Consider the following 25701-nt stretch of genomic DNA (forward strand, 5'->3'; position numbering starts at 1 on the left):
TTAACTGATATACAACCTGATAAACAAGTGTACTTATCTTCAAGTGGAGCCTTGTCCTTTCAGTGTGATACCGTTTTCGTTTACTTCACATAAATGGCCCTGTATGGACACTTGAGATTAAAGTGAAAACATGTCTGAAAAGTGCAAAATCTAAAGATCTTTCTAAACGGGCGGCAGTTCCTTAACTCAAGCTTATCACCAACATCTCAAGATTGTTGAATGCCACCTAGATAAAGCACAGCATAGGAAATTGGACTTCATTCCAGTTTAGAACAAAAACAGGAAACAAACTAGAAATTTAATGCGTCGGAAGCAAATTGACAAACTTATGCGTACATAAAATCAGATGAGATAGCGACAGTGTCAAAATTCAGTCTGCAAAGTCCTTTGTTCTCAAACTGCTTTCCAAGCCATTTTTCCTAGTTCGTAAATATTGCATTGCATTACACTTCCAAGAATTGTTTTGAAAAGTAAAAAAATATATTATTAGTACTTTCTGGGTGAGTAATGTGTTTGTCCCCGTTTAGTTTTGTCTTGAGTGGTAGCCGACGACGAGACCAAGAGCAGTGAGTAAGTATATGGTAGTCGCAACAACTTCTACATACGTATATCCATATGTACATATACGCACTTATATGGGTGCTCGTTTGAGGTAGCACTTATAACTGGTTGGAGCAACAACCCGAAGAGTATTTATTGAGGTGATAGCTCTCAGCTCAAATTGAAATGGAGCACGACATGAGATTCCGGTGATAAGGTGACGATGGCATTAAACCATGCTGACTACGAAAGTGCTTATTGCAACCTCGACGACGACCACCACCACCTCTGCCCGCGTGTGGTGCTAAACGACTCGGAGTCGGACTTGTCACATGCACACAAACACACGTAACGAAACAGCGGTCGTCACATTATATCACTCACGACCTCAGCTTTTAATTTTCTTAAATCCTCCAAACTCTTAAAACACCATGTGCATCAGGAGACATGCTGAATCTCATGTAAAGTCCTGCTGGACAAAAATAGCTATTGCCACCAACCAACGATAAATAAAACCAATGTATTCCGAGAAGTATTCCCCGTGTCACCAGTGCTCCGTATGTACAACTCGAGACCGCTCCTTCCAAGGGCAAATACGGCAGGAAGCAGTGTTTTGGGCTTAAGATCTTTTCACAGGAATTCCGGTCGTGATTCCTTTGCATCGTAGTTTAAGCCTATGAGAAAAGTTGCATTGTTGTAGACATACGTATGTACGTGCACCAGCAGCAGTCTCACGTAACTTTCTGGCAAAAAGAGAGAAGAAAATGCTGGCGAGTTAACGAAGAATCTCGTAAATTCGTCAATAAATGTCCTTACCACGCAATGAAATGTGTTGTTCCCTCCCAACGCGTAGTGCATTGCTGCGCCTTGCACAAGCACGTTTGTTTGAAAAGCCTGTCTATCTCTGGTGCGTACTACTTGGATATTCAGGGTTAAGTACGGGTCACGAGTTGGTTCACGTTTTTCACGAAAAACACCAACTTTTCTCATCAACCTTTTGCTTCATGAATACCTCGGAGACTTATTATGATATGTGCATTGCAACAAACGGTAGAATATATACGGCTTGGTTGTAATGTTGTAAACACGACTTTTTATTGACAGCTTGCACAGTTTCCACACTTTTGGAAATTAACATAATCTATTCAATAAAATAAGCAGGTACATGCATACACATTTTACTGAATTTTAATTCATTACGCTAACTCTGGAAATGGCAGAGTCCATAAATTTTTAAAGTTTTCATATTAAATCAGCGACAATTTATAAAAGTGGTAAAACTTATCAAATTTTATCACGTGAGCACCCCTGCATCATCCCCTCTCCTTTCTTTCATCACTATCTATAATCTTTAATCTGCGCAAAGTTAGGGAAAGTCACAAAGTTTGGAGCTGGGCCCATTTTTTATTCAATTTCTCTGCACTTTTACCCCGCACGCATACATATACGCCGTCCGTCCATATATCAGTGGGAAGAAGGACGAGGAGATAAGTACGGAGGAGAGGAGTCAAAAGTCGGTGAAGAGTTTGCAACCTCCTCAAGAAGAAGATGGGCGAAGGGAAAGGTGCAAAGAAATGGCTGCCTACATTTCTCTCCTTCGCCATCCTTCCTTCCTTCCATGTACCAACAGCGGAAGTAGTTAAAGTTGATCGTGTGCAGTGAAAGTGAATGCATAGACTATCAGCCAAACTGCGAAAACTCTCGAGATTCTAAACTAAACTGTTCTTGAACCCTGACCATATTTTATTGTGAGAAATGACATGCCTCTCATGTAAACTTTGGCTGTGTGTCCTACCCAGGGAAGCAAACCCAAGGAAGAAAGGTTCTCTTTCTCCTGGAGGAACTTTTCACTTTGGTTTTCGTGTACATATGACCGTGCACACGCGAAGATTCTCGATTGCGACTTTGCGAAATTTATGTAATATTTTGTATGAATTCAAGTTTGTGCTACATTTGATTTTGGGGAAATTATCACGTTCAGTATTTCAAACAAAAGGTTGAATCCGAAGTTCGAAGGAACGTAATGCTCGAAATTCTCCAGTAATTTCCAATTTTTGTAGAATAATTAATGGAGAGATGGAGACAGATAGTTTTCAATCCCAATTTTCTTTCATGGTTCACTTTTCCCATTTACTTTTAGTGAAGAGAATCTCTTTTCATAATTCACTCTGAGGACGACACTTTCATAAGTCTTTCTTAAAGAAATTGTACTCTGCTCACATTTATTTTCGCAACAATCTTTACACAAGGAGTCGTTGGGTCGGTGGGTATAAGCTCTCTCACTCTCCGCCTTGAATTTAAGGAGCGAGAGCATTGAATCATGAATCCCAGCGGCTTTATTGAGAGGAGTGAGCACTGAGCTTTTCTCTGCGTCTTGGCTCACAATTTAATTAAATCAATGATGATAGTTTTCTTTGCCTATTGTTCCAAAGAACCTTTTTCCCACACGCTTCTTTCCATTACTGTCAAATATCAAGTTTAATAAACGCATCGACCTCTGCGTCTTTTTTTCGGCCCGCTTCTCACTTCCATTAGTCGGCTCGGGTTGCCAGCCAAGTGCACTTCGCTTTCCTTTCAAGTTCTTAAAAATATTAAAAGTGAGTCTTAAATGAATTTTCTTTGAAATTCAGTCACTTTCACTCCCGGTATAAATGGAAAAGTGAAAATGGACCCACACGTGCACAAACGCTACGAAATATTCCGAATATCTTTAAACCACATACATCCATACATTTGCATGTACGGTAACTTATGCACGACGGGTTTCTTGTTGCCACTTTCACTGAAAGTTCTACATTTTGATGGGGTTTACCTTTTTAATTAAGATGGGACACACTCGTGCAAACCTGTCGAAGCATAATAAATGATGCAACCTCCACTTTCTCATTTCTTGTAAAATATTTTGGCTCCTTCTTTCTCAAACGCCAGGAAGAGGAGCAGCTCCCCCATTACTTTTATTAGTTTTATTACTTTGCTACCACAGGGATGGTGAGCTGCTGCTGGTGCTGCTGGTGCTGGAGAGCATGGATATAATAATAATATAAAAGCAATGCATTAGGAATACGGCAAGTTTTCATTAAGAATGGACTCTAATATCCAAATGGAATTTCCTCTTTATCCAATTGTGTTTTTAGAGGACAAAACAGAGAGAAAGGGAAAAATGAAGGAAACGGACAGGGACACAAATGGGGAAAGACATAAGAAAGACATTCTTGAATTAGTGTCAGAGTGCATGCTTGAGTAAAAGTAGACATTAGCCAATCCTGTCCATGTGCGTTCATTCTCCTCGTTCTTTATTTTTAATGGACTATGAAATTATTAAGGAAAGAGGAAGAGAAAAACATTCAAAATAATTTTCTCCGTTGCCTGTACGATTTGTTGCCTCGAATTTACATGTAGCGAGCAGAGCAAAATGCCTTTTTACATACACACAAGTTTTACACTCAGATTGCTCATCCTTTTCAAATGCAAATGCAAATTAAAATTTCTGAGAATCACCATTGTCACAATTGTCAACTCGCGAAACAGTCAATTAAACTGATGGCTTGACTGAGCCTGGGATTTCTATAAGTCGACTCGACAATTTCAATTCCACTTCAAGCCACGCAGTCAAGCCAGTCACTTGGTGCTCATCGAGATTACGTGGATGAATGAGTGATGATGAGAACGTCTCGTTCTGTGGATCCCTTTGTTCTCTCCTCACTCTGGGCGAAGAGGAGTTGGAAACCAACTCAAAGTTTTGGAACCTTACATGTGATGATTACATGGGTTGATTTTCAGGGGTGATTTTCTACCCCTGACTTCCACATTGTCATTGTGGATGCAGCGTCTTTAAATCTGACTGGTTGTGCAAAAGTCGAACGCATCAGGTCTATTATAAATTTCAGTCGTACATATTTATTCGTGGAGAAAGTAAAACTTTATAAATGAGTCCCTTTAGAATGGCAAGTATGCGCGTGAAGAATTCTAGAATACGTAATGGTAGCTGGCTGGCTGTTCAGGAAGAGAATTTCTTTGGCCTGTTGACGAGCAGAACAGCACCTTCTTTTTCCCACCACCGCATAACCAACACAGCCCCTTCCTTGTCTTGTCTCCATGATAAGCCGCATAAAATTCAATTTAATATTCCGAATTGTGATGCAATGTGGTGGCGGAGTGCAAGGAACTTGGCATTCCATCCAGGATCCATCAACTAACCATCTTGTATGTATTCCGCGTTGGCGGAATGCCTTTGATTCTTGGCAGTGGCTAGGAAAACAATTCAGGGGGATGGGAAAGTGCGTATCCAAGTGGGTGATGCCTGCTTCATCGCCACAAGAGAAAGTTTGACCACAAGTTGAAATATGGGAGAGGCGTAAGAAGAATGTATTTATATGCTACCCCACCAACTGCCGTACGTACGTACGTATTCGTAATCATGATGCCAATGAGTGTCTCGCAGCAACTAAGATGAAGCAGAAAATTACAGCAGTATTGAGATGCACTTTTGGTATAATAAGCTTAATAAACTTGTGGGAGGGCTAAGTATAGTTTTGATCTCCCCGTTGTTTGTGGTGGCTTTGTGCTTCGTAGGATGGAAGGCATCGCAGTAAGTAAGCAACAGTATGTAAGCCCCCACTTTTACCAACCACCAGCCAGACTTATGAAATGAGTGTGATCCGCATCCTTATGAACACCGAGACGACGATTTCTCACCGAGCTTACATTTTTCCGAGGGGAAAACGTGGTTCATGAACCAAAATCACAATCCTCTGGTACTAACCACCAATTAGAAATGCGACGACATCACCCACGCTGTAAGCCTGTACATACATCGAGCCCCAATAATTTCACGGCGTTTTTCCCACTTTACTTTCTCTACTGGCCGAAAGTCACATCGGATTATTTTACCCCAGCCGGATCGCTCACTAATGTCTCAGTTTACAAAAGACTTAACAGTAATTCTTCGTGACGGAGTTGAAATCAAATAATTCGATTCATAGCACACACACGCACACTTTCCCCTCGCTCTCCTCTCCCTCATCATGTATTCACCCTCCGGTCAAATTCTAAATGCTTTTACATTATTAAACTCAAATGGTCTAATCCTCCATGCACCAATTCTAATTCTCCTTCTAATTCTCTTTCTTCCGCAGGTCACATTGTGTTATGTTCACACTCCCTTCGTCATCACAGAGGTCATCCCTTGAACCCGTTATTACAGGGCGTGGAGCCCTTCCCCATGTCGCCGGTGGGAGGAGGCCCCACCGTCAATTCAGACTCTGAACAATCAGACCGTGGCGAGGATGAGGACCACCTCGGGTCCTTGGAGGAGTCCGTCGTTGGGTCGTCGTCTATGCTAATGGATTCCCCGTCCCAGTCCAAGGAAGACGAGCTGCTGCTGATGGCGGGGGACGCACCCCCGCCAAAAGAACAGTTGAGCATTGTGAAAGTGAAACCAGGCCATGAGCTAAAATTGAAATGCGAGGTGCTAAATTACACCGTCACTTTTTTGTCGCTCGTCTATATACGAGGCTTCTTTACTTACTGTTTGTATTTAAATTGCAGCTCAATAATACGTACGGCCGTATAATCTGGCTGTTAAATGGGAATGGCATTCGCACGGATAATGGACGGTGAGTTGTGTTAGTTATTTATCCGTATAATTAAATGGGTTGATATATCTGTGAAGACCACGAACCACGAATTGGAACTAATTTTTCTATTTTACTATTTTGGTATCAAGGTATTCGATTCAAGGTCCAAATAAAAACCGTGCCATCGAAGGGCGTCTCACCATCAATAACGTGCTGCCAGAAGATAACGGGTATATTTTCATAGTCTTTAAGTATTTGGATAGTAGCAACATGGTGATTTTTTCTATTCCGCAGTGTCTGGCAATGTCACGAGACCAAATTTGATGGCAAGGAGCATGTCTCTAAACCCATCCGGGTCATTGTTCTAGGTGAGTGACGGTTTACTATACGGATCAAAACGTTCAATTCCAAATATTCGCAATCATACGACGACGTCGACGATGACGTTATGTTCAATCCAACAAAATCCAATGAGACGAATTCTTCCTCACGGTGAGAGAGAGAAAGGAAATGGGGAGAAAGTCGGTGGTGGTGGTGGATGGAACGCTATCGAGAGGGAATGCATGCATGGGATGAAATAAAGCTTTATGCATTCAATTTCGAGCTGATTTAGAGAATTTGCAAGAAAAATGGAGAAGTAAATTGCTTTCTCTTATGCCACACGACACACGAACTTCTTTTTCCCCACCACCATCAAAAGTTGAGGGAATGTCCTCCTCTCGTGTGGGATGGTTGGATTGGGTTGGATAACGTGGACAACACATTCAAATTTTAAATCTGCATGTCGGAACAAATTTCTTTGTATATTGTCTACAAACTTTATTTAAATTTGGGAATAATGGAACTACAAACAGGGGAACAAGGTATTCCAACCTGAGTGAAAGTAATTTGGGAGTCTTTGCATTTGATGGAATTTGGCTCCAACGAACAGCTCTCACGCTTTTACTATCTCGGCCCCAGGTCTCAAATTTGAATTTTCATGTGCATGGCAATCTTGAGAGAAAGAGAGTCAGTCAGTCTGGTTAAATTGTAAATTGACTGCTTTCCAAATCAGTTCTCGCAACCTGACGAAGCGATCTTTTAGGAGTCGACCTCCCTTCTTCTCCACTTTCATTTACTTACTTTTTGGGCTCGCCCTCTCCCTCCGACTGACTTTAGAAACAAACTGGTTCCGCAAAATCCAACTATTTTCAATAGGAAATAAAAGTAAACTGAATTTATTTTTTTACAATTTTTCTCAATGTCATTTACAAAAGTCTCTCTCTATTCCATTCCTGAATAAATAAATTGTTATCTCGCTCTCCTCAATTTAAGCGTCTAAAAAGCACTTGGTTAGATAAATGTAGATATGCAATTTTATTTTCAAACAACTCATCCCCCTGGGGCCACATTTGAAATGAACCCACGCACACTTCATCCGTCTATTTATGTACAGATTAGAGATTTGTTGGAGCTAATTTATCCAAAAATTTACATTAATTTTCTCTAAAATATATTCAAGCCGCACCGCGATCTGTCCACTTGGAATTCGATGGTCGCCGAATTTCGCCCACCCCGTTGATGTCCGCTTCCTCTCCCTCATCGAAAGTGACTTATCGGGAGAAAGGTACGCACAAAATATGTCTACATATTCTAATCCGAGTCGTAAATCTGTTCAAAGCGCAATAAAAAACTTTGTACTTGGAGTCGGAATAAGTTTTAAGCGTGGTTTCAATTATTGAGCAATTACTGTAATTAATAATTATGGCTTTGTTGCAGACAATGTGACAATTCAGTGCGTCGTGGAAGGTGGGAACCCTCCGCCACGAGTTTACTGGTTTCTGAACTCCAGGAACCTGACTAATCATAGCCAAGTAAAGTCAGAGTATTTGGACGACACGAAAATTTATATTAGCCGCAGCATCCTAAGAATGGACAATATTACTAGAAGTGAAAATAACAAAAGTGTTTTGTGCGTCGTTGATCACGAGCTGCTGACCACGGCCAACGACGAACCTTCCTACCTTCGAGCTATGGCCCAGTTCAACATTGAATGTGAGTACCGTACCAATTTATAAATATTCTTGCAGCCTCAATGGAGATATGCATGCATGTGCATGTTCATGCTTTCACCATTTACCAAATTACTTGCTTATTCACCATGCTAGCAGCAATAATGGGATTACTGGAACACAAAATCCCCACCAATCGTTATTTATGGCTTGATACTGCTGCTCCTGTTCCTGGCTTTTTAATTTCTTATCCCAAAGTTTACCATAATTTTGATGTCTCACTCCGTGTTGAGGTATGTTCATATATCGACCCAATTTATTATTTGGGCCAGGGTGTTGCATGCAGCCAGATGGATGCAAGGAGATGGCAAGAAGAAGATGATGATGAAGGCAATGAATCGTTAAATTCATCTTTTGGCACATTTCTGAAGAAAAAATAATTTATGGTCTGCTCCTGCCTCTCAGAAGGACACAAACTTTTATGCTACCTCCATATACAACACAGCAGCTAACTCAATAATGTAACATGTTTGGAAAGTTCTTCTGACCAAATAGATTGTCGGTTTTTCGTTTCAAACTTGAGTTCGTATCTGTCTCTCCAACTCGGAAAACTTCTCACGCAACTGAATCCTCTTGTCAAAAATAATTAAGTATACTTTCGCGAACGAAAAGCTGGCCACACTGGGCAGCCTGGAAGAAGAAGACGAAGAGGAATTCATATCGCTGAAGAAGGAATTCGCCTGACAGGGAGGAGGCAGTTTGTTGGCAAGTTCTTGGTGAGGCAGTAGATCAGTAAATCATGTTAAATCACACACGAGCAATCATGAGACAATTAGGCTCCTCCTGTTGTGCTCATCCCAACTGTCAGAAAACTGCTGTGGTGGATGAGTTATGGGTCCCTCTTCTTAAAGAAGTGTTTACTCCTTTCTCGGGGTGGAAATTTGCACAGTGGAGGAAATGCCTGCCTAATAGAGTGAAAGTTTGGTCGGCATAAGACACTCGCAAAAGAGAATCCCCGTTTACGTCGTGGGAGGAAAGTCAGCCAGACTCTGCTGCGAGTTATGATAAGGAACCGGATGTGGCATACTAACACAGAAATTGCTCTGCCTTCCCCCGTGGTCCAGGGCACAGTTGGGCCTAAATTTAATTTTAATCCTAATTTATTCCCTCCTATCAAATTATTCGGAACTTAAATGCAGGCTTATTATTTACGAATTGAATATTTCTAAATTATCCTGCTTCCCATTTTAAAGTTTCTGAAAGATGTGAAAGTCCTGTCCAAAATTCCTCTGTTTTGAAAATTTTTCTGAATTTGAGCTGCGATGTTTTTAACGGACAGTGAAGATATATAATCATGTCACCGTGTCACTCACGTCGCCGTGAGGTTTGGAACCTTGGTTAGCTAGATGTGTACGCAAGTATGCATGGCTTGTCAGTGTCATATAATTTATCATCATCATTCAGAGCCAAGTTAGACGATGTTCTGTGAATCGATTTAAATGGGATGTTGGTACGATTCGACGCCTTTGGCTAGTTTTGTGAGACGTTGTTTGTCATCTTTGAGGTATGCGAGGAGCAGGGGACATAAAAAGAGAAAAGGTCGTCTCCACCGTACACCAGGGAGGATGTAAAGGCGTCACATTTAATACAGACGCATTTATCCTCCTCGTCCGCCGTCAGTCTCGTTAGTGTTGAACGGAAGAGTTGGGTGTATCAGCCATGTAGCCGCTACAGAAGGAAATATTCATCTTGATTTGGTAAAAACTGACTCCCTTGTTTGAGGACTGTTCCGATGAACGCAGAACAGAGTGGCGTCATGCATTATTCATGACGGCGATCCACCACTCGTGTAAAGGCCCTGAAGCTGCCACTGCCACGAGTTCCCTCTCCTCCTGCTTCGTAAGAAGACCTAAACCTGGGATGTCGGATTTGGGGCCAGACTATGAGTGTGCACCTTTGGGAAACGCATGACCCGTGTTCGTGTGATTTTAACAACCGGCATTACTTTCCAAATAGCTTTGAATAGAAAGACAGGTGCACATCTCACGAGTGAGGATTGTTAAGAACTTCCTGTTTTTAATATTTTGCGGTAATTGAGCAATTTGCATAAGAAGGAGAACAAAATGTTATTTTTGTTTGTGCTGTCGCGCGATAAAGTGAAGTTGGCATAAAATATAAACGACATTATTAAAGATGCCATAAATCTTTGGCTATCACTGGGGACTTGGTTTTCATTCACAATTCTTACAGATAAGACACATTGTCAGTCCCCAAACTTTCCAAAGTTGCAGAGATTTAGGCTTTCTCTATTTCTAAGAGGAAATTGGAATATTCAAATTCAAGACGGGATGCTGATACCCTCGTCGTCCCCGCTCCTTCCGTGGTAAGCACGAATGTTTGGAAATACTGGGAGGAAGAGTAAAAGAGACTCTCCAGATTGATTCTCAAGGGATTTGACAAAAATACATGCACTATATTCTTGTCCTACACAAACCCCTTTGGTTAGGTTATCGCATATCTTTTGGATAGTCGGACTACGCCATTGCTTCTCTCACTATTCAAAGAAAAGCTGCCATCAACATACCATCCAATCGGACTCTGTCATGTTGAACGGATCTCGCATCGGATAAGAGAATAATGTCACGGTTTGCAACCCAGAAAATCTTCTTAATATTTCTAATGCAGTCCTTCCTATATTTCAGTATATCGCCTCAGTCAGTATATCAGATAAACTGAAATGGGGTAACTTATGTATGTACTCAACTGCTACGGCTGGTGAAAGTTGGCAGCTGGGTGCTTGTACTTTAATCGCATTCATAAACCCGAGAGTGAAACCACCTCAACTAAATACACCCCCACAAACACGCCTCCTCCAGCCCACGATGACAACAACAACAACACGGCTCCAGTAGTGCTTTCTCCCCCAGCAGATGCAGGATCCACTTGACCATTTGCATGGAAATCAACCCAAATCGGAGGACGAGCGGATATGGAACTGACTCATGGATTTCCATCGAATAATGGACAAAGTTTAGGGCCAGGAATTTCAAAATGCATTTTACGAGGCTTGCATAAGTTCTTGAAAGGCCTGGCTGAAGTTCAATAGTCCACTTTTACAGGGACAAGATAACGACTTGGGGTATGTCTCTTATGTGCGCATAGTATGCCATCCATTCACTTTGACTGTTCAATGTTCCGTGGCCGCACAAAGTGTCCGAGCTCAAGTGACCGGCTGAGGATATCGTGGTGCGTAGATTATGCAACTTGCTTGACTTGACCTCCGCTCGCATTTCTCATCGCCTTGTTATACACTCTACGTTCCTACTTTTGTACCACAAAATCCACTCACATCCATTTCACACCGCCCTTCCTTATCTGTCATGTCGTGTCAGTTTCATCTTAAATTGAACTGAACGAAAGAAACTGTCCCTCCGCGCCGGGTTGGTTGGTAAAGTGCAGTGTGTACGTACGTATATTAAATGTGTCGTGTCCGCATAAATTGTGATCCAAGTAAATCCCTGACATGGCAGCATTAGCCACGGACATTATGTACACCATTCCACTTGCTTTGAAGTTGAGGGTCAACCCCTTTCCATTTGAAGTGAATCCCTGTTGACATCACATTTACATTTTATACTCAGACGTGGTGCAATCAGAAATGGAATTTGAATGTCCATTGCAACGCAATAAACCAATAAAACGGAATAATGGCAAGCATTTGCAGGGCTGACGACGAGGATGCGTTTAACTGTAAACCCTCACTCACGACGGCGTGGCCATTATTTTGATTTGCTTTATGAATAATGCTCCCCTGTAAAAGCTTGATATGCTGAAATGGAGAATAATTAATATGAAAACGTGACTTGGTACTAATATTGCCCTGTTTACTCTGCCAGATCATCCATCTTTCGTTCTGAGTCGTATTCCTGGCTTCGGCTACCCCATTCGTGAGGGAATCGCTATGGCGTTGAAGTGCGAGGTAAGGTCATTTAAAAAAAATATATAATTCCGAGCAAAGGCACCAAGTAAAAAGTTGCATATGTTTAAGACTCGAATGTCATTTGATTACACAGGTAGACGCCAATCCAATGAGCCGTCCTATATGGTTAAAAGGTAAAGTCACGTGTTTCTACTCTTAAACATTGCACCCAAATACATATTATTTGTGTACTTATGCATGTACACGTTAACGTGTGTGTTAGTGTTGCCAAAAGCACTTTCTGCTTGGTAAGAAAATCACAGAAATAATGGAGAAATTAAGGAAACACATTAGCCATAACCGTCGTCTTTCCACTTCAACTCCAATTTCCGAGATGGATTGAGCTGTTGAAGCTGCTATAAAAAAGCCGAAAAGAATCATCATCAAGCCTAGTTGAACCCATTTCATATGATAATCACGAGGGATTTAGATTTCAAAGTACAAAAAGAGAAGATCAATCCGTTAGTACATAATGTGGTATGTGAGGTAAGTGCCATAATGCAAACGGGAAATCGACTTTGTTGGTTCTTCAACTGAGATCCATCCCATTTCTCCTCCAATTCAACATCCGGTCGTGGCAGACATTAGATTAGACATCAATCTGTGGGTGGCTTGGTGCACGGCTCAGGAGCTGCATATCTACGGCTCCAAGTAGATTCAGGTTTTGAGATTATAAGGTGAAAGAAAGGAGAAAGTTAGTTTATGGAATTGAGCGTAATCCTTCGCCTGCTACCAAACGAGGGGGCCCCAGCCCAACAACCAACCCTTTATCCGATCCTCGTTGTTTGATAGGAAAAGAGACATGGTCGAACAGATGGGATACCAAAAAAAAACTCCGATTCTGAGGTGAAATAAAGTGGGAAATAGACAGGAAGAGAAATGCAAGACTGGTCCAGGAAAGATTTTTCTTTTCATCGCCAGACCACCACCACGACCGTCGTCTCTGCTCCTTCTGCGAAATATCATAACCATCACATCACCTTCCTTCCTTCCTCCTGACTCTGAACTGAAACCAACTGAAAGATTAAGTGGCAGCATCAATAGCGAGACTGAGAAAGCTATATAGCACTTCTTCCTTCGACTTGTCTAGCGCTGGGGTTGCCTCACGACGATGAATGTGACGGCAGATCCATACTGCTTGATTGGATGTTGCCAACAACGTACGGATTCCACTTGTAGTTTTGCACCATTTTTTCTCTCTTTCACGATTTTCCTTCTCTTAAAATATTATCAGCCACAACAAAAAGATACAACCTGTTCAATTGAGTAATTCTATGCCTCCTGCGTTACACAACAGGCCTCCCGAGCAGGGAAGAAAGTGCTGATACTATCGCGAGTTTAAGAAGACAAAGAGGAAAATCGATTGCGACTCGTTATGTGCCATTTTGATGAGAGCTTCTCTTCTCAGGATGAAAAGACTAATCCTAATTCCATTTCTGTTGGCTTTTTTTATCCGAAATTGCCGATTCAGAAAGAAACACTTTGGGTTCTTCGACCCACCAACCATGTATTTATCAAGAGTGGTGATATACCAGCGCCAGGGATAATTAATACGAGTCAACAAGAAGCTATTTAATTTCCATTCACGTCAGGTTTCCATCCATCGAGTACGCACCTTTGAAAGCACTGATTTCACCAATAGGAACTTCAAGTAGAAAACTATTTTTTGAGGATTTTGTTTTCTTTACGATGAGATTGAAGCATAGGTGCTGACAAAACTAAAAGATGGCTTTGATGAAAGTGCTCACAGCTTTTTTTTTTCGGGGCCAATCTGTTTAGTTTTTCGTCATCACAAAAGATCACGGGAGGACGGCATCATCCCCAACAGATTACTTTCTCTCTCGTGCTTGAGCCTGTTTGCAGTTACAAGATTTAACTGGGGTTGTTGAGAGAGGAGAAGAAGAACCACTTTTCTTGGAGAAAGAAACACACTAAGCTCATCTCATCACGGTTCGTCTACATTATTGGTACGACTCGTAGGCCTATCCAGATGCACCACCCATGTTTCTCTGTTCTGTCGGAGGTAATTTCACCAAGGATAATGTTCTGTATCTTCCTGCCAGTGAGAATGGAAAGCAGTGGTCGTCACCCTGTTTTCTAACTTACTTACTCCGTGCTTTCCTGTTCTTTCCCACTCTCCTGGAATTAGTACCAAGAAAAGTACACTCAACTGAACAAAAACACGGGTATTAGTTATTTCTTAGAGTCAGAGAGACAGTTTCAAGTGCAAAAAATTTTGGTTTTTCCCTCCACGAACCTTTCCTCTTCAAACTCGATATCATTTTTCCTCGCTACCACGACACGAGTAAATCTTAAGTTTTATTCCATACACAAACGGCTTTTCCCTTTGCCCATGCACCTCCGTGTTTCCACACGTTGCATGGGAGCCAGCCACTCCAAGGGAAAGCAGACGAGGGGAGAAAATTGTATTCTTCTCGTCTCCGCTCTGTCCGTGAAGGAAGAAAGGTAAAAGCACCTCTTGGGAAGGGATGAGAATTGCTTTCCTTTTGCCTCCTCGCTGTTGAAATGATGCCACACGGATGGCACACGTCCTGTCAAAGTAACAAAACTGCTGAAACGGCAGGACTGTATCTTTGGCACATGGCACTATTTGTACTTTATTTTGTTCACTTCTCGCTGCTCTGTGCTATCAATATTTTGTTTGTTTAAGTTCCTCTTGGATGCGTGAATTTGTGTGCTTTTGCTGCAACGAGGAGTACATCGTCGTATGGCTGCTCTGTTGATTTGGATTGAATGTCAAAAGGTAGGGAAGTTTGTTCCCAAATCTGCTTCAAGTGGATGATAAAGTGAAGATTTGTTTGGTGCTCTGCTATTGATTTATTTACATCCAGCGTTGAATTTAAAACTTGAAAAAGAGCAAACATGCAGTCGTCGTGGGAGTTTGTGAGATGAGAGTGTGCCGGAGAAAGCGACTGAATTGGGTTGGGTGTAGAAATGAGAAAGCATAAGAAAGTTGGTCCTTGATATCAAGACAGATAGTCGATGTGTCAGTCGGTGTCAGCTTATTCCAGGGACGAATATATGACCAAACCTACATGCACACAGTGCACACATACTTCTTGCTTCCTGCTCCAATACAAATACAATTTTAAACTTTTGGCGTGTTGAGGAAGAACCCTGAGCATAATAAATTTGCGTTTTTGCGAGACAGTCTCAATTGAAATAAATTCCTGGGACTGCGTGACATGTACTTTGGGCTGGCTAAAGATCCTTGGACGTTGGAGAGAGAGAGGCGCATTGCACGTTCTCAACCTCAACCCACTTATTTGCATTCGTCCAGTTTCTCCCCTGAAACCATCACGCACAAAAGAGCCATTTGTATGCATCCACCAACTTCTCATTGTCTTTTCCCTCCTAATTTAATAATTACGGTTTCCCTTCCAAGTCAAAACTCAAAGGGAAAGTGGATCCGATCCGAATAACTGGAGGATGCAGTGCGGGGTCCATATTAAGAAGCACGCTGCCCCTCCTCGCTCACTAAATACCTTCAAGCCAACCGTCTCTCCACACTTTGTTTCATTTCATTCAAATGTATTGCTCACTCATCCTTCAACTTCTTCATAATATTACATTTTGTAAGAACTACCCTCCTTCATTTCATTTCCTCTCCATCTCCTCTTACACCTTGTCAAGGGCTTAGACCAGCTGAAATATCTATGAACTTGACACCAACGACAGAGTCACACTTCTAAATTCTTCATTAACCAATGCATTAAGCCAATATTTACTCTTTGAGTTATGGACTTTCTCTCATCTTCCGTAGTTTTCAAGGCTTCGTATAATCAACCGTCTTATCCAATGCACTCCGTTTCTTGCTAATGCAATTTACCCTGCACTTATGTAGCTCGAAATGGTCCAAGTGGGGATGTCTTAGGAAGAAAGTCGGCTTTCACCTCTTTTCTACAACGTATATTTTATGAAGTAATATGACGGAGATTGTTAGCTTCACGGTTGGTTAGTCTCGTTTAGATATGCGCATGAAAATGAAATAATTTAAAGAGCTTGAGTTTTCTTCCCCCATTTAAAGCGAAAGTTGAGCAGAACCCCAAGCTCAACCTCAATGGCGAGAGGAAAAGAAATTTGTATTTGCTCAGACACTCGATAAGGAGTTCTGAGCTGCTTCAATGAACTTATTTCTTATATTTATACATCGGGGGATGCATTACGCATTTTAGCGATACGCTGTACATCGTCGTCATCACGGCACCCCGTGGCGCATATACTTTTATTCCACATTATGTATCATCCCAGAAAGAAAGTGTTTCATTAGGAATAAGCAAGCGTGGACTCGACCAAAGCCGAGGCGAGAGTAAGCACCAACTGTATTTGGACTTGCAAGTGCGTGTATGGGCACGGGTTGTGGTGAGAAAAACTTTGTTGTCTCACTAACACAAAGCAGAAAACTTGCTAAACAAAGTAATTTCGAGAGAAATAACTCTGTCCTTTGTCAAAAGAGATTCCCCTGAACGACAAACGAAAATTTAGGAAAGTCAACATCATTCAAGTCAAGTCGATCCAGTCGTCGTGGTCTCAGCAGCAGGCCGCGCGTACCCTGGGCGGTCGCTCGGCTCCTTTGCTTTCCCCACCAACCGCCCATCCTTCGACCGTGGAAATAAATACATTGGCTTTCTCTCCCTTCTCCCCTTCCAGTCCCATCCAATCTAAAATCTCAAAGAGACAACATTAACATTAATCTAACCCAACTTTTTATTTGTTTTTATTCCAGTCGACCAAATAAATGATAATAACTTTCCTTTCTCTCCTTCTTCTTCTTCTTCTTCTCAAGTGGCTCTTTGAGTCTCACTCCGACCGAGTTAAAAATGAGAAGCAGGGGAAAAAGGGGGACATGATGACTGACACGACAGCATAAGCTTGTTCCACTTCTTTTCTCTCTTCTGAAGTTGAAAATTCGAAATACCAAACATAGCACGTCGTATATTTATTTAGAAAGTGGTGGCGCATATTGCGTCTTATTTTTATGGCGCGGATTTGTCATGCCATTCTTCTCCATTGTGAATTTCTTATTGCGTATTTTGTATCAAATAATAAAACGGAACGAAGAAGAAGGGGTGCGTGGAGGGCGAGGAGACGGAAGGCATAAAGTTATAAATACAGCACGAAATAGATAAAATCGTCGTTTAGCTCACAAACACTCTTGACACGTTGGGCTGTTTGTGGGGAGAATGACCGAATAAAAATACAGGCGGGCAGAATGAGTTGACAAGTTCAATAAAGTGAGAAAAGTGAGTAATGACATCCATCATCATTCGAGGCGTGGAAAATGTTGGTGAGGAGAGGAGACAGCAGTTCAACCACAAAACTTGGAGGACGAGGTCGTCGTCGCACCCTTCCAAGAAATTATGGAAAAGAAATGTGCGTAGAGAATAAGACGACCACACTCGAGCAGTATTATTATGTATGTGCTTGAGGATGGTCTAGGGCGGCGGATGGGATGGAGGGGAGAAAGCTCTTGCAATCATAATAATAGATACAAATGTAAAAATGTGTAAGAAACGTTTTCTTCTTCTGGTGGTTTCTTCTAGTTTTTAACCATATTGAGGATGTAAAAAAATCGCCATATTTTATAATTTACATGAATTGGTTGGTCACAATCCTGGTATCAACATATTTTAAACGCAAAAGTCCTCAACGTTTCTATTTCTCGGGTACAATTGGGAAGATTGGACTTTGCTGGTGGTTTATGTTTTTCATCTCGCAATGTAACGTAATATTCTTGGTGGAGGCTTTAGCTTGGGGTGGAATAATTCCCAAGGGCTCATGCCACACAGTCTGTTACCACACAATATGCAATAAATGCATTCGATTCACCGTGTTGGATTTCGAAAATGACGTTTACTTTCTTTTTCTCTGCGTTCCAGATAAGAGAGAGCCCCCAGTTCCGCAGACAGATGACGGCTTTCTGAATTTCACGTCCGTGCATAGAAATCACACCGGGTGGTAAGTCCTACGTCGTCGTCTTACAAACTATTCTGTGTTCTGCTTCAAAATATGAATATGCTTCTTACATTCTTATGATTATATGTATGTTTAGGTATCAATGTGAAAGCCACCATCCACTGGGAAAATTCTCATCAGTTGGAATTTATGTAACTGTGCGATGTAAGTTAATGGATATCTCGTATGCAAAACATTAATTGCAATGCACCAAAATTTAGCTACGATTATTAGTGCGAAAACTATCCAGCAAAAACCATGTCTCACATTAGTTTCCAGCTAACACCATAATTATGAAGCTAATTCGCACTAATTTCATTCTCGACTTCTTAGAGTAGAGAACTAATAGCAAGTCTTACATATTAGTAGAAAAATGTGTGAAACTTTGGAGGCTAAGACAATCAGGGAAGGAAGATAGACAAGGATGAAAAGTGGTAATTGGGAGTTGAGAATTCTCTTGACAGGCACCGACAACTAAGGATGGGAAAAGTACACGCGACTCCTAATTGCAGTTTTGTTTCTTACACAAGAGTCGTCAAAGAGAGACTCAGTGATTAATACTAACAAACTTAGCCAGGTTTTTGCTAGAAAGCTCGGACAAACCAAAGTGATTAGCAGTTGAGTAGTCGGAGAGACATTCATGCGTCTCATCGTGAAGCAAGTTAGCCAGGATAGTAGTGAATATATTTGGACCCTCCTTTTCATCAATTACAGAGAAAAAAATCATCTTGACATTTCCCAATCTGAACGTTTCTCCTTTCTTTTTTTACCCACCAGATGAGCCAACAATAGTTCATCAGCCACCCAAGAGGATAGAGGCGACGGTGGGGGATCGAGTTCAAATGGTTTGCGGGGCCGAAGGAACGCCCTCGCCGGCACTCTGTTGGAGCAGAATAGGTTACGGAGGATCGCTTACGACCGTGGGCTCAGGTCAGGAGCTCATTCTCGATAGAATTTTGTACCAAGAAGCTGGCAACTACCGATGCACGGCGGTGAATCGCGTCGGCCTCGAGGAGCGACGAGCAGTGACGCACGATGTCACCGTAGTTGTGTCAGGTAACTAAAAATTAATAATATAGCGAAGTAGTAAAGTGCGCCTTTGTGATGTCTGCTTCTGGTCGAGAGACCCGCAGATAAGAGTGAAGAATTTTCACGGGTGTCTGGAGAAAGACAAAGAGAGAGCCTTTGAGAGGAATCAAGAATTGTGCTGATTGAGACATTTTTCGTATGCACTTTTCTCCCAGTCAATATATCTACATACTATTCTTCAATAGTGCAGAATGAGATGCATAATCTGCAAGGAGCGCATATCCAGCCAAATCCACCCTTGTTTGAAGGTTTTCTGGTGGTGCGGTGTCGGTTAGTCAAGTTTTAGCCCAGTCATCACTCGTGTAGAGAGAGATTAGGCCTTTGATATATTCAGCTCTTCTTTCTTCTCCTGATCCCCTGAACCGTCAGACGACTTGTTGGAGAGAGAAAGAAGATCGAGATGGATTTCTCCTTTTTCCTCGCTTCCGGATTTTTTCCGCCCTTGAATTGACACCACCACGGCGTTTGATATGCCACCAGTTCTACGAGGAAAAGTCAAAGTCAACCCGAGTGGAATTTATGAGTCAGTGATCTTGACGAAAGGAAACTGAATGCCTCGTCTGTCTGGGGTGCAGTTCATATAAATGGACAGACGTACGTACGTATTTACATTCTACGCGTGTATGTATACCGTGCAAACGTTAAATAGTGTCCTCCCCATGTCCAGCAAACTAGGAAGGTTTAAACCCTCTAGAGATCTATTATTTTGGTCATGTGGTAGCACGGAGCTGGAGACCTTGAACTTCTTCCACTTTGTCTCTATCCATCTTTATTTCTGGCACACAATGCAGAAGCAGAGGCCTGAAATACGTACGTATCTACATGGACGGTCGGATGGGGGAGTTTCATAAGTCAATCAGAGCGACACACATGCCAGAGAGATCACAAGAAGAGGAGGAGAAGCAAAGCATGAAGGATGCGGATTCTTCTAATCATCTCACTCTCGCATCCTTCTCCTCCTCGTCAATGAAAGCCGTCCAGCTTTCTGCATTCCAAATGCCTCTCCTTCTTTCTTTGTACGAAATACGGCGCTTTCAACGTGGAGACAACCCGACCAGAGAGGAGAAAGAACGGCGAGCAACCATTTTTATGACGCTGCTTTCACAACATTCAAACCTCGATGTGCTGGTTTTGGCTGGAAGCGAATAAAAATTCTTATTACTCTTCTCGACACCCCGCTTATGGTGCATCCGCCTTCTTATCCCACCCACGATACTCTCCAACAATCAGTTCCGTACAAAAATTTACAACTTTCTTGTAAACTTTTCAAGATTCTGGATTTATTCCAGCGACTACAGAGTTTTCTTTGTGGTGGAGTTTGTACATGGTGTCCGTAGGATAAATACGGTGGCAACGTGACGTGAGATAAAGAGGACACAAAACCATCTTTAAATTTCTTGGCCACACTACGGTTTCTGGAGCCGTCAGCTCACTTTCACTCACTTACTCAATCACTCGACTCTATTTTCTTTGCCGGCGTGCCTCAATCTATCTGCAAAGTCAAGGGTGCAGCAGAATGTTAAGTGTTGGGGAATCGAAAACCTATCCTCCGCTGAATCAGACTTCATAGGTCCGCCGGGAGGAAATAAGTTAGACACCACGGAGCAAAGAAATTGGTTGAGAATGAATGAAAGGCGCTAGTACATGCATGTAGCAGCCTAACCGCCCGTATTTGTGTACATATGGGATCTGAGAGAAGGGCTCACGGTAAATGAGTCGTCGTCTTATTATTCCCAGTCCTTCAACAGCAAGTAATTTGTGGTCAAGAGGAAGAATCGCTTTCACCATGTCGGGAGAAAGCAGTGTTTTCATGTACCATAGTCGACTATTGCTTGGGCATGATACGAGCATAGTAACTATACTATAGTTTGATTAGCTGAGGATATTCTATGAAATGGCATAAAATCTCGTAATTTTAAAAAAGGCCATGTTATCCTACTGACACCGGATTTGCGCCAAAATGCAGAAAAAACGTCAATAAACTATTCATTTCGATGCGTAGGAACATATAATGAACCCGAGAATGAAACGACTTTACTATTTGGAAGAACATGTGGTAATAACTCTCTCTCTGTGTCTCTCTTTCTCTGCAGTCCATGAAAAAAGTGGGGAATTGTAGTCCTCCGAGTCTAACTAACAAGGGAGGCTCGTATGTTGAGCGATGATTGCTTTTCGTTGCAGGACGTCCAACAGTCTACCCGACGAACAGAACAATAATGGGGTTTACAGGCCAACCTCTGTCCCTCTCCGTCGAGATGTGCGCAAACCCCATGCCAACCAGATCGTTCTGGATTTTCGGTAACACGGCCCTCAAGCCTGGAGCACGACACCGGAACAAATATGTCGCTCAACAACTCACTGTAAGTCACTTTCCTTTATCCAGCATCGCCAGCTCAAATTCCGGCCACTCGCCCGCCCGCTTTCTCCACACGAGGAAAGTGGATATGTGGGAACATTGCAATGTTTCTGAAAATTAAGGCAGCTGACAACCTTGCGAATTTATGTTGGTTGACGTTGCTGGCTGTGCTAAAGACATTCACATAATAAAACAGAGGAATTGACAATTTTCATTCCGACACTTTCTCCGTTATTATCTCCGTCACGTCTCTCGAGCGAGGAGAAGGAATTCACTAAAAGCATTTCCAATTCGTTTGATCAAAATTTACAGCGCCGTTTCCCTCTTCCCATTTGACATCTTAAATTTAAAAGAGCACATAAAACTCGCAAATAATGTCGGAATTTCGGAGAGAAATCTAGGTTTGTGTGTTTCCATTTAAATCCATTTAAATTCCAAAATCTAAATTCAATTCAAATTCTTAGATCTCGGTCTTAAATTGAGTCTGTGGGTGGGTGGTGGTGGTGGATGTAGTGGGTCGAGTCTTAGTCGCGGTGTAAGGCGGCGGTTAACTTTATCAGCATCAGAGGACTACCACAGAGACGATGAAGAAGAAGGAGTCTCGCTCGTCTCGTGTAGCAGAAGAAGAAAGAGCAGTTCAGTGGCTGCTAAATCGACCTTTCTCTTTTACATAATATCTCCATTCCATTAAGACACTCGTTCATTCTTGAGATCTTAACATGCTACAATTCCACCGCGATCGCACACATCTCCAAATTCCATTGTACTCTCACCCACTAATCTTGGCCAGGCAGAGAACCACCGACCCGAATTTGAATGAATCCAGTGCCAGAGAGTCTTTTTCTTCTCGTGCCGAATAAGATGCATCCATCCATCCACCGTCTTGGAGACTCTCCTTCTTGGTCTCACTCAATTCCCAGGCCTCTCCTCCCGCCTCCCTCCTCGTCCACATTAATGCATGATAAATAATGGAGACTTGAAAGTGATTGTGTGTGCATCTCCAAAGCCTTTTTATGTCTTCTAATCGGATTATTTCATAGCAGAATGGGCTCTTAGCTTTCCTCTAATGTCTCGTGTCTTCCTTTCTCCTCATTTCCTCCTACCTAATAATCCCGCTCAACTCCGCCGCCGCCCGCCCAATGAGCTCATCACACTCCTCCGCGAACGGGTTACTTACTCTGTATCTCCTCCTTGGGCATCATCCTAAATTAAGAAATCTTAATGAGATGTTGATGATGATGATGACGGCCCTGCTGTAATGTTGGCGATGATATTACGACACTCATCTTCCTCCTCTCGTCACTATTTGTCCAACTCGAACAAGAAGAAAGTAAGCTATGGGACGACTCTCCAATCATGGTACTTGAGGATAACGGGAATAAGTGTTTGCTTTCCTGGGTGATGCCGTAACGTATGAAATGGCCAAACTTCTTCCAATTCGGATTTCTATATCCTCCTCCTCCGCCTTTATCTTTATCTCTTGTTCTGTCCGTTTAGTTGCCACTGATTATGACAACGACGATGACAATGGTGTCCTTCTCACAGTCGTCTACTTTTAAGGGCAAACTCGTCGAGGAGGAATTCTTTGAGGAACTTATTACGCTATACTTCTCCCTGTAAATGGCGATTGCCAATGGCAAACTATGAGGATAAGTATTGTAGCAAAAACTCCATTTATAAGTTATTGTTATCATTACCAATATATTCGCCTTGCCAATTTCCACAAAAGCTTTCCCCTCAACGCAGAGTCTTCGACCCCATCCATTTTCTTTATAGGCTCCACATTATACCGGCACCAAAGTGCTTTCTTTCTCCTCGTGTCGTCCTCCCAGTCCCATCCATTCCTCCATCCACGAGATATGATGTAATGGATTACGAAAGAATTAAGCAAATCTACGACCCGAAAAAGATCCCATTGTGTGCATGCCTGCGAAGGTTATGTGCTTCACCACCACGAGAATGGTCCTTGTCTTATCTCAAAAGTTTTAACATTTCGCTAAGAAATCGCAAAGTACTTATTTGAACCGTCAAATATACGTTAAATGGATAATTAATCAGCCAACAGTTTCCACACGTTTTTCATCTCTCGAGTTTGTCTATGTTGTCTGAATATTAAAACTCGACCGTCAATTCAACACAAACACAGTCGTGAAATTTGAAATCTCTAAACCATAGTTCTCTAAAAGAACTCCATTGCTTTTGGCAACTACAACAGCGTTACTTTTTTCCCCATCTCAGTTTTTATCGCAACACACACACGGATTATTTATATTAATACTATTTCATAACTTGCTTCTATCAGATTCTGGTATTCTTTTGGTGGGATGCAATTCCGTGATTTATTACTGACACCACACCACGCAATGATACGGAAGAGAGGGCTCAGAAAGCGCTCTTTCTACTTCTCATTCTTGGCTTCTGTTCCTCTTCTCACTCGCTGTAGTGGATTCACAAAGAAAACACCGGAATGGTAAATCTGCTCGCAATGGATCTGTAAACACAGCATGCATTCTGTACAAAGTCGACCCGTTTTTCTTACACGCAGCGACACGAGAAGCCAAATTGATCAATGTTCTGCTTCTTCTTTCTTTGACTAGTAGACATCACACTTTGAATGCCCATCCAATCCACACACACAAAATTCTACACAAAATTGTGCAACTTGCATTATGTATGTATGTAGAGTCGACAACGCCACTGGGAGGATGGACTGACGGACGGACGGACGCATTGTATTCTTGGAGTGGGTGGTTCATGTATTATTGATTTCGAAATGGAGGGTTTTTTCCCTGTGCACCGACAACTGCAACATATCTCTGAACGCAAACAATTCTCGCCACCTGCCGAACGATTCGACATGTGTACTGTACATATGTTTCATGAAATCTAATATATCCACTCGAGTATCAACTCTTTCGGACGACGACGACGGAGTGATTTAATCTCGTCTCGATTTACTTACTAACTGCTGCTGCTGGCTATACAACATACGCTCATTGTCACCATCGCCCCATGGTAATACTCTCACACCCACTCTTGAGTTCCATTATTATTAGAGTAGATTGTCCCAAAAATGCTCTTGGTGTTGATGGCTTTGCACAGCACGCTTCAAACAAACACTGGATTTGAAATCATTCGGAGGCGTTATTTATAATTTTTCGCCTTGGCTTTAGATATATTCCTGCATGGCTGTAATAAATAAGGTTTTCGAGAGAAAAGCGGGGAAAGTCAGCTTGGAAAGAGCGTCCCCGTATCTGAAAAATCTGTCACCGTCAACTTTTTGATTCATGGACTGCGAGATTAAAGTTCACAAGGTTCCGGCTCTGGTCATCGATTTTCTTGCCTCTTGAAAGTTGCACACACACAAAAAGGGTTTGCTGCAATGGGCGAGAACCGAGGAATCAAGTAGCCAGCTCATCCAACCAAGTGATACATCCTGTCGAGTGGGTGGACAATGCCCAATCCAATCTAAATTCGGCCATCCGATGGACACAACAACTGCATGGCCATGGCACCAAGGATGGAACTCTTTTCCAGGAAATGCTGGCTTTCTCCACAACAGCGTGTCTTCAATCTAGATTCTAGAAAACGAATCTCTTCATCATTCAAGTTTACAGCTCCAGCGTTGGTCATAAACTGTTCATGGGATGGATTCAGGGCATGATATGGTTCTGTGCGTGTGTGTGTGGTGGGGGATCCCGATTACTTTGCTGACTGCTGTCCCCATGCATACGTAGCACCGAAGCCAGACAAACTGAATTTGGTCATTGGACTATCCGTGAGTGTGGAGAGAGGACTGGAGGGAAGCGGGCAGGCAGGATGAGCGGGTTGCGAATGATGAAGACATAAAGAGACCTTTTGCGGTTTTGTGGAAACAAGCACTTGAAAGGTTGAAAGGCTCTGGTGTTTTTCCACTCCGGTGCCTTCCCATTTACTTCACTGCATTGGATTTGGATGGCCTCCGTCAAGTGGTAGTCTGTACCCTGAGTGGGTTCTGGCTCTACTTGGTGGCACTCAAGTGTCATCTTCATCAGCACGTATTTCTGCATTGTATGTGCATACATGCATTATGTAAGGTAGCTAAATGTACATAAACTTATAAGCATGCATTTATATATGGTACGTAGGCCACGTCGTTTCCAGGATTCCGGATAAAGCCTTTAGTTTATTTCATTTTTATGTATTTGCGCTGTT

The 25701-nt window shown here is 42.2% G+C and overlaps 1 protein-coding gene across 1 annotated transcript in view; it reads left to right on the forward strand.

Moving 5' to 3' along the window:
- The window catches only part of LOC110843539 (hemicentin-1), a 55644-nt gene that overhangs the window by 18562 nt on the left and 11381 nt on the right, over positions 1–25701 (forward strand). The window contains exons 2-13 of the mRNA XM_022089504.2: positions 5676–6007; positions 6088–6155; positions 6266–6346; positions 6411–6484; positions 7618–7722; positions 7875–8150; positions 12004–12086; positions 12181–12220; positions 17987–18065; positions 18160–18227; positions 18840–19118; positions 21333–21511. Of these exons, the coding sequence (XP_021945196.2) occupies positions 5676–6007; positions 6088–6155; positions 6266–6346; positions 6411–6484; positions 7618–7722; positions 7875–8150; positions 12004–12086; positions 12181–12220; positions 17987–18065; positions 18160–18227; positions 18840–19118; positions 21333–21511 (1664 nt within the window). The remainder of the gene's footprint in view (positions 1–5675; positions 6008–6087; positions 6156–6265; positions 6347–6410; positions 6485–7617; positions 7723–7874; positions 8151–12003; positions 12087–12180; positions 12221–17986; positions 18066–18159; positions 18228–18839; positions 19119–21332; positions 21512–25701) is intronic.

The sequence above is a fragment of the Folsomia candida genome, unplaced genomic scaffold, assembly GCF_002217175.1.
Source record: "Folsomia candida strain VU population unplaced genomic scaffold, ASM221717v1 Fcan01_Sc002, whole genome shotgun sequence".
NCBI classification, from domain to species: Eukaryota; Metazoa; Arthropoda; class Collembola; order Entomobryomorpha; family Isotomidae; genus Folsomia; species Folsomia candida.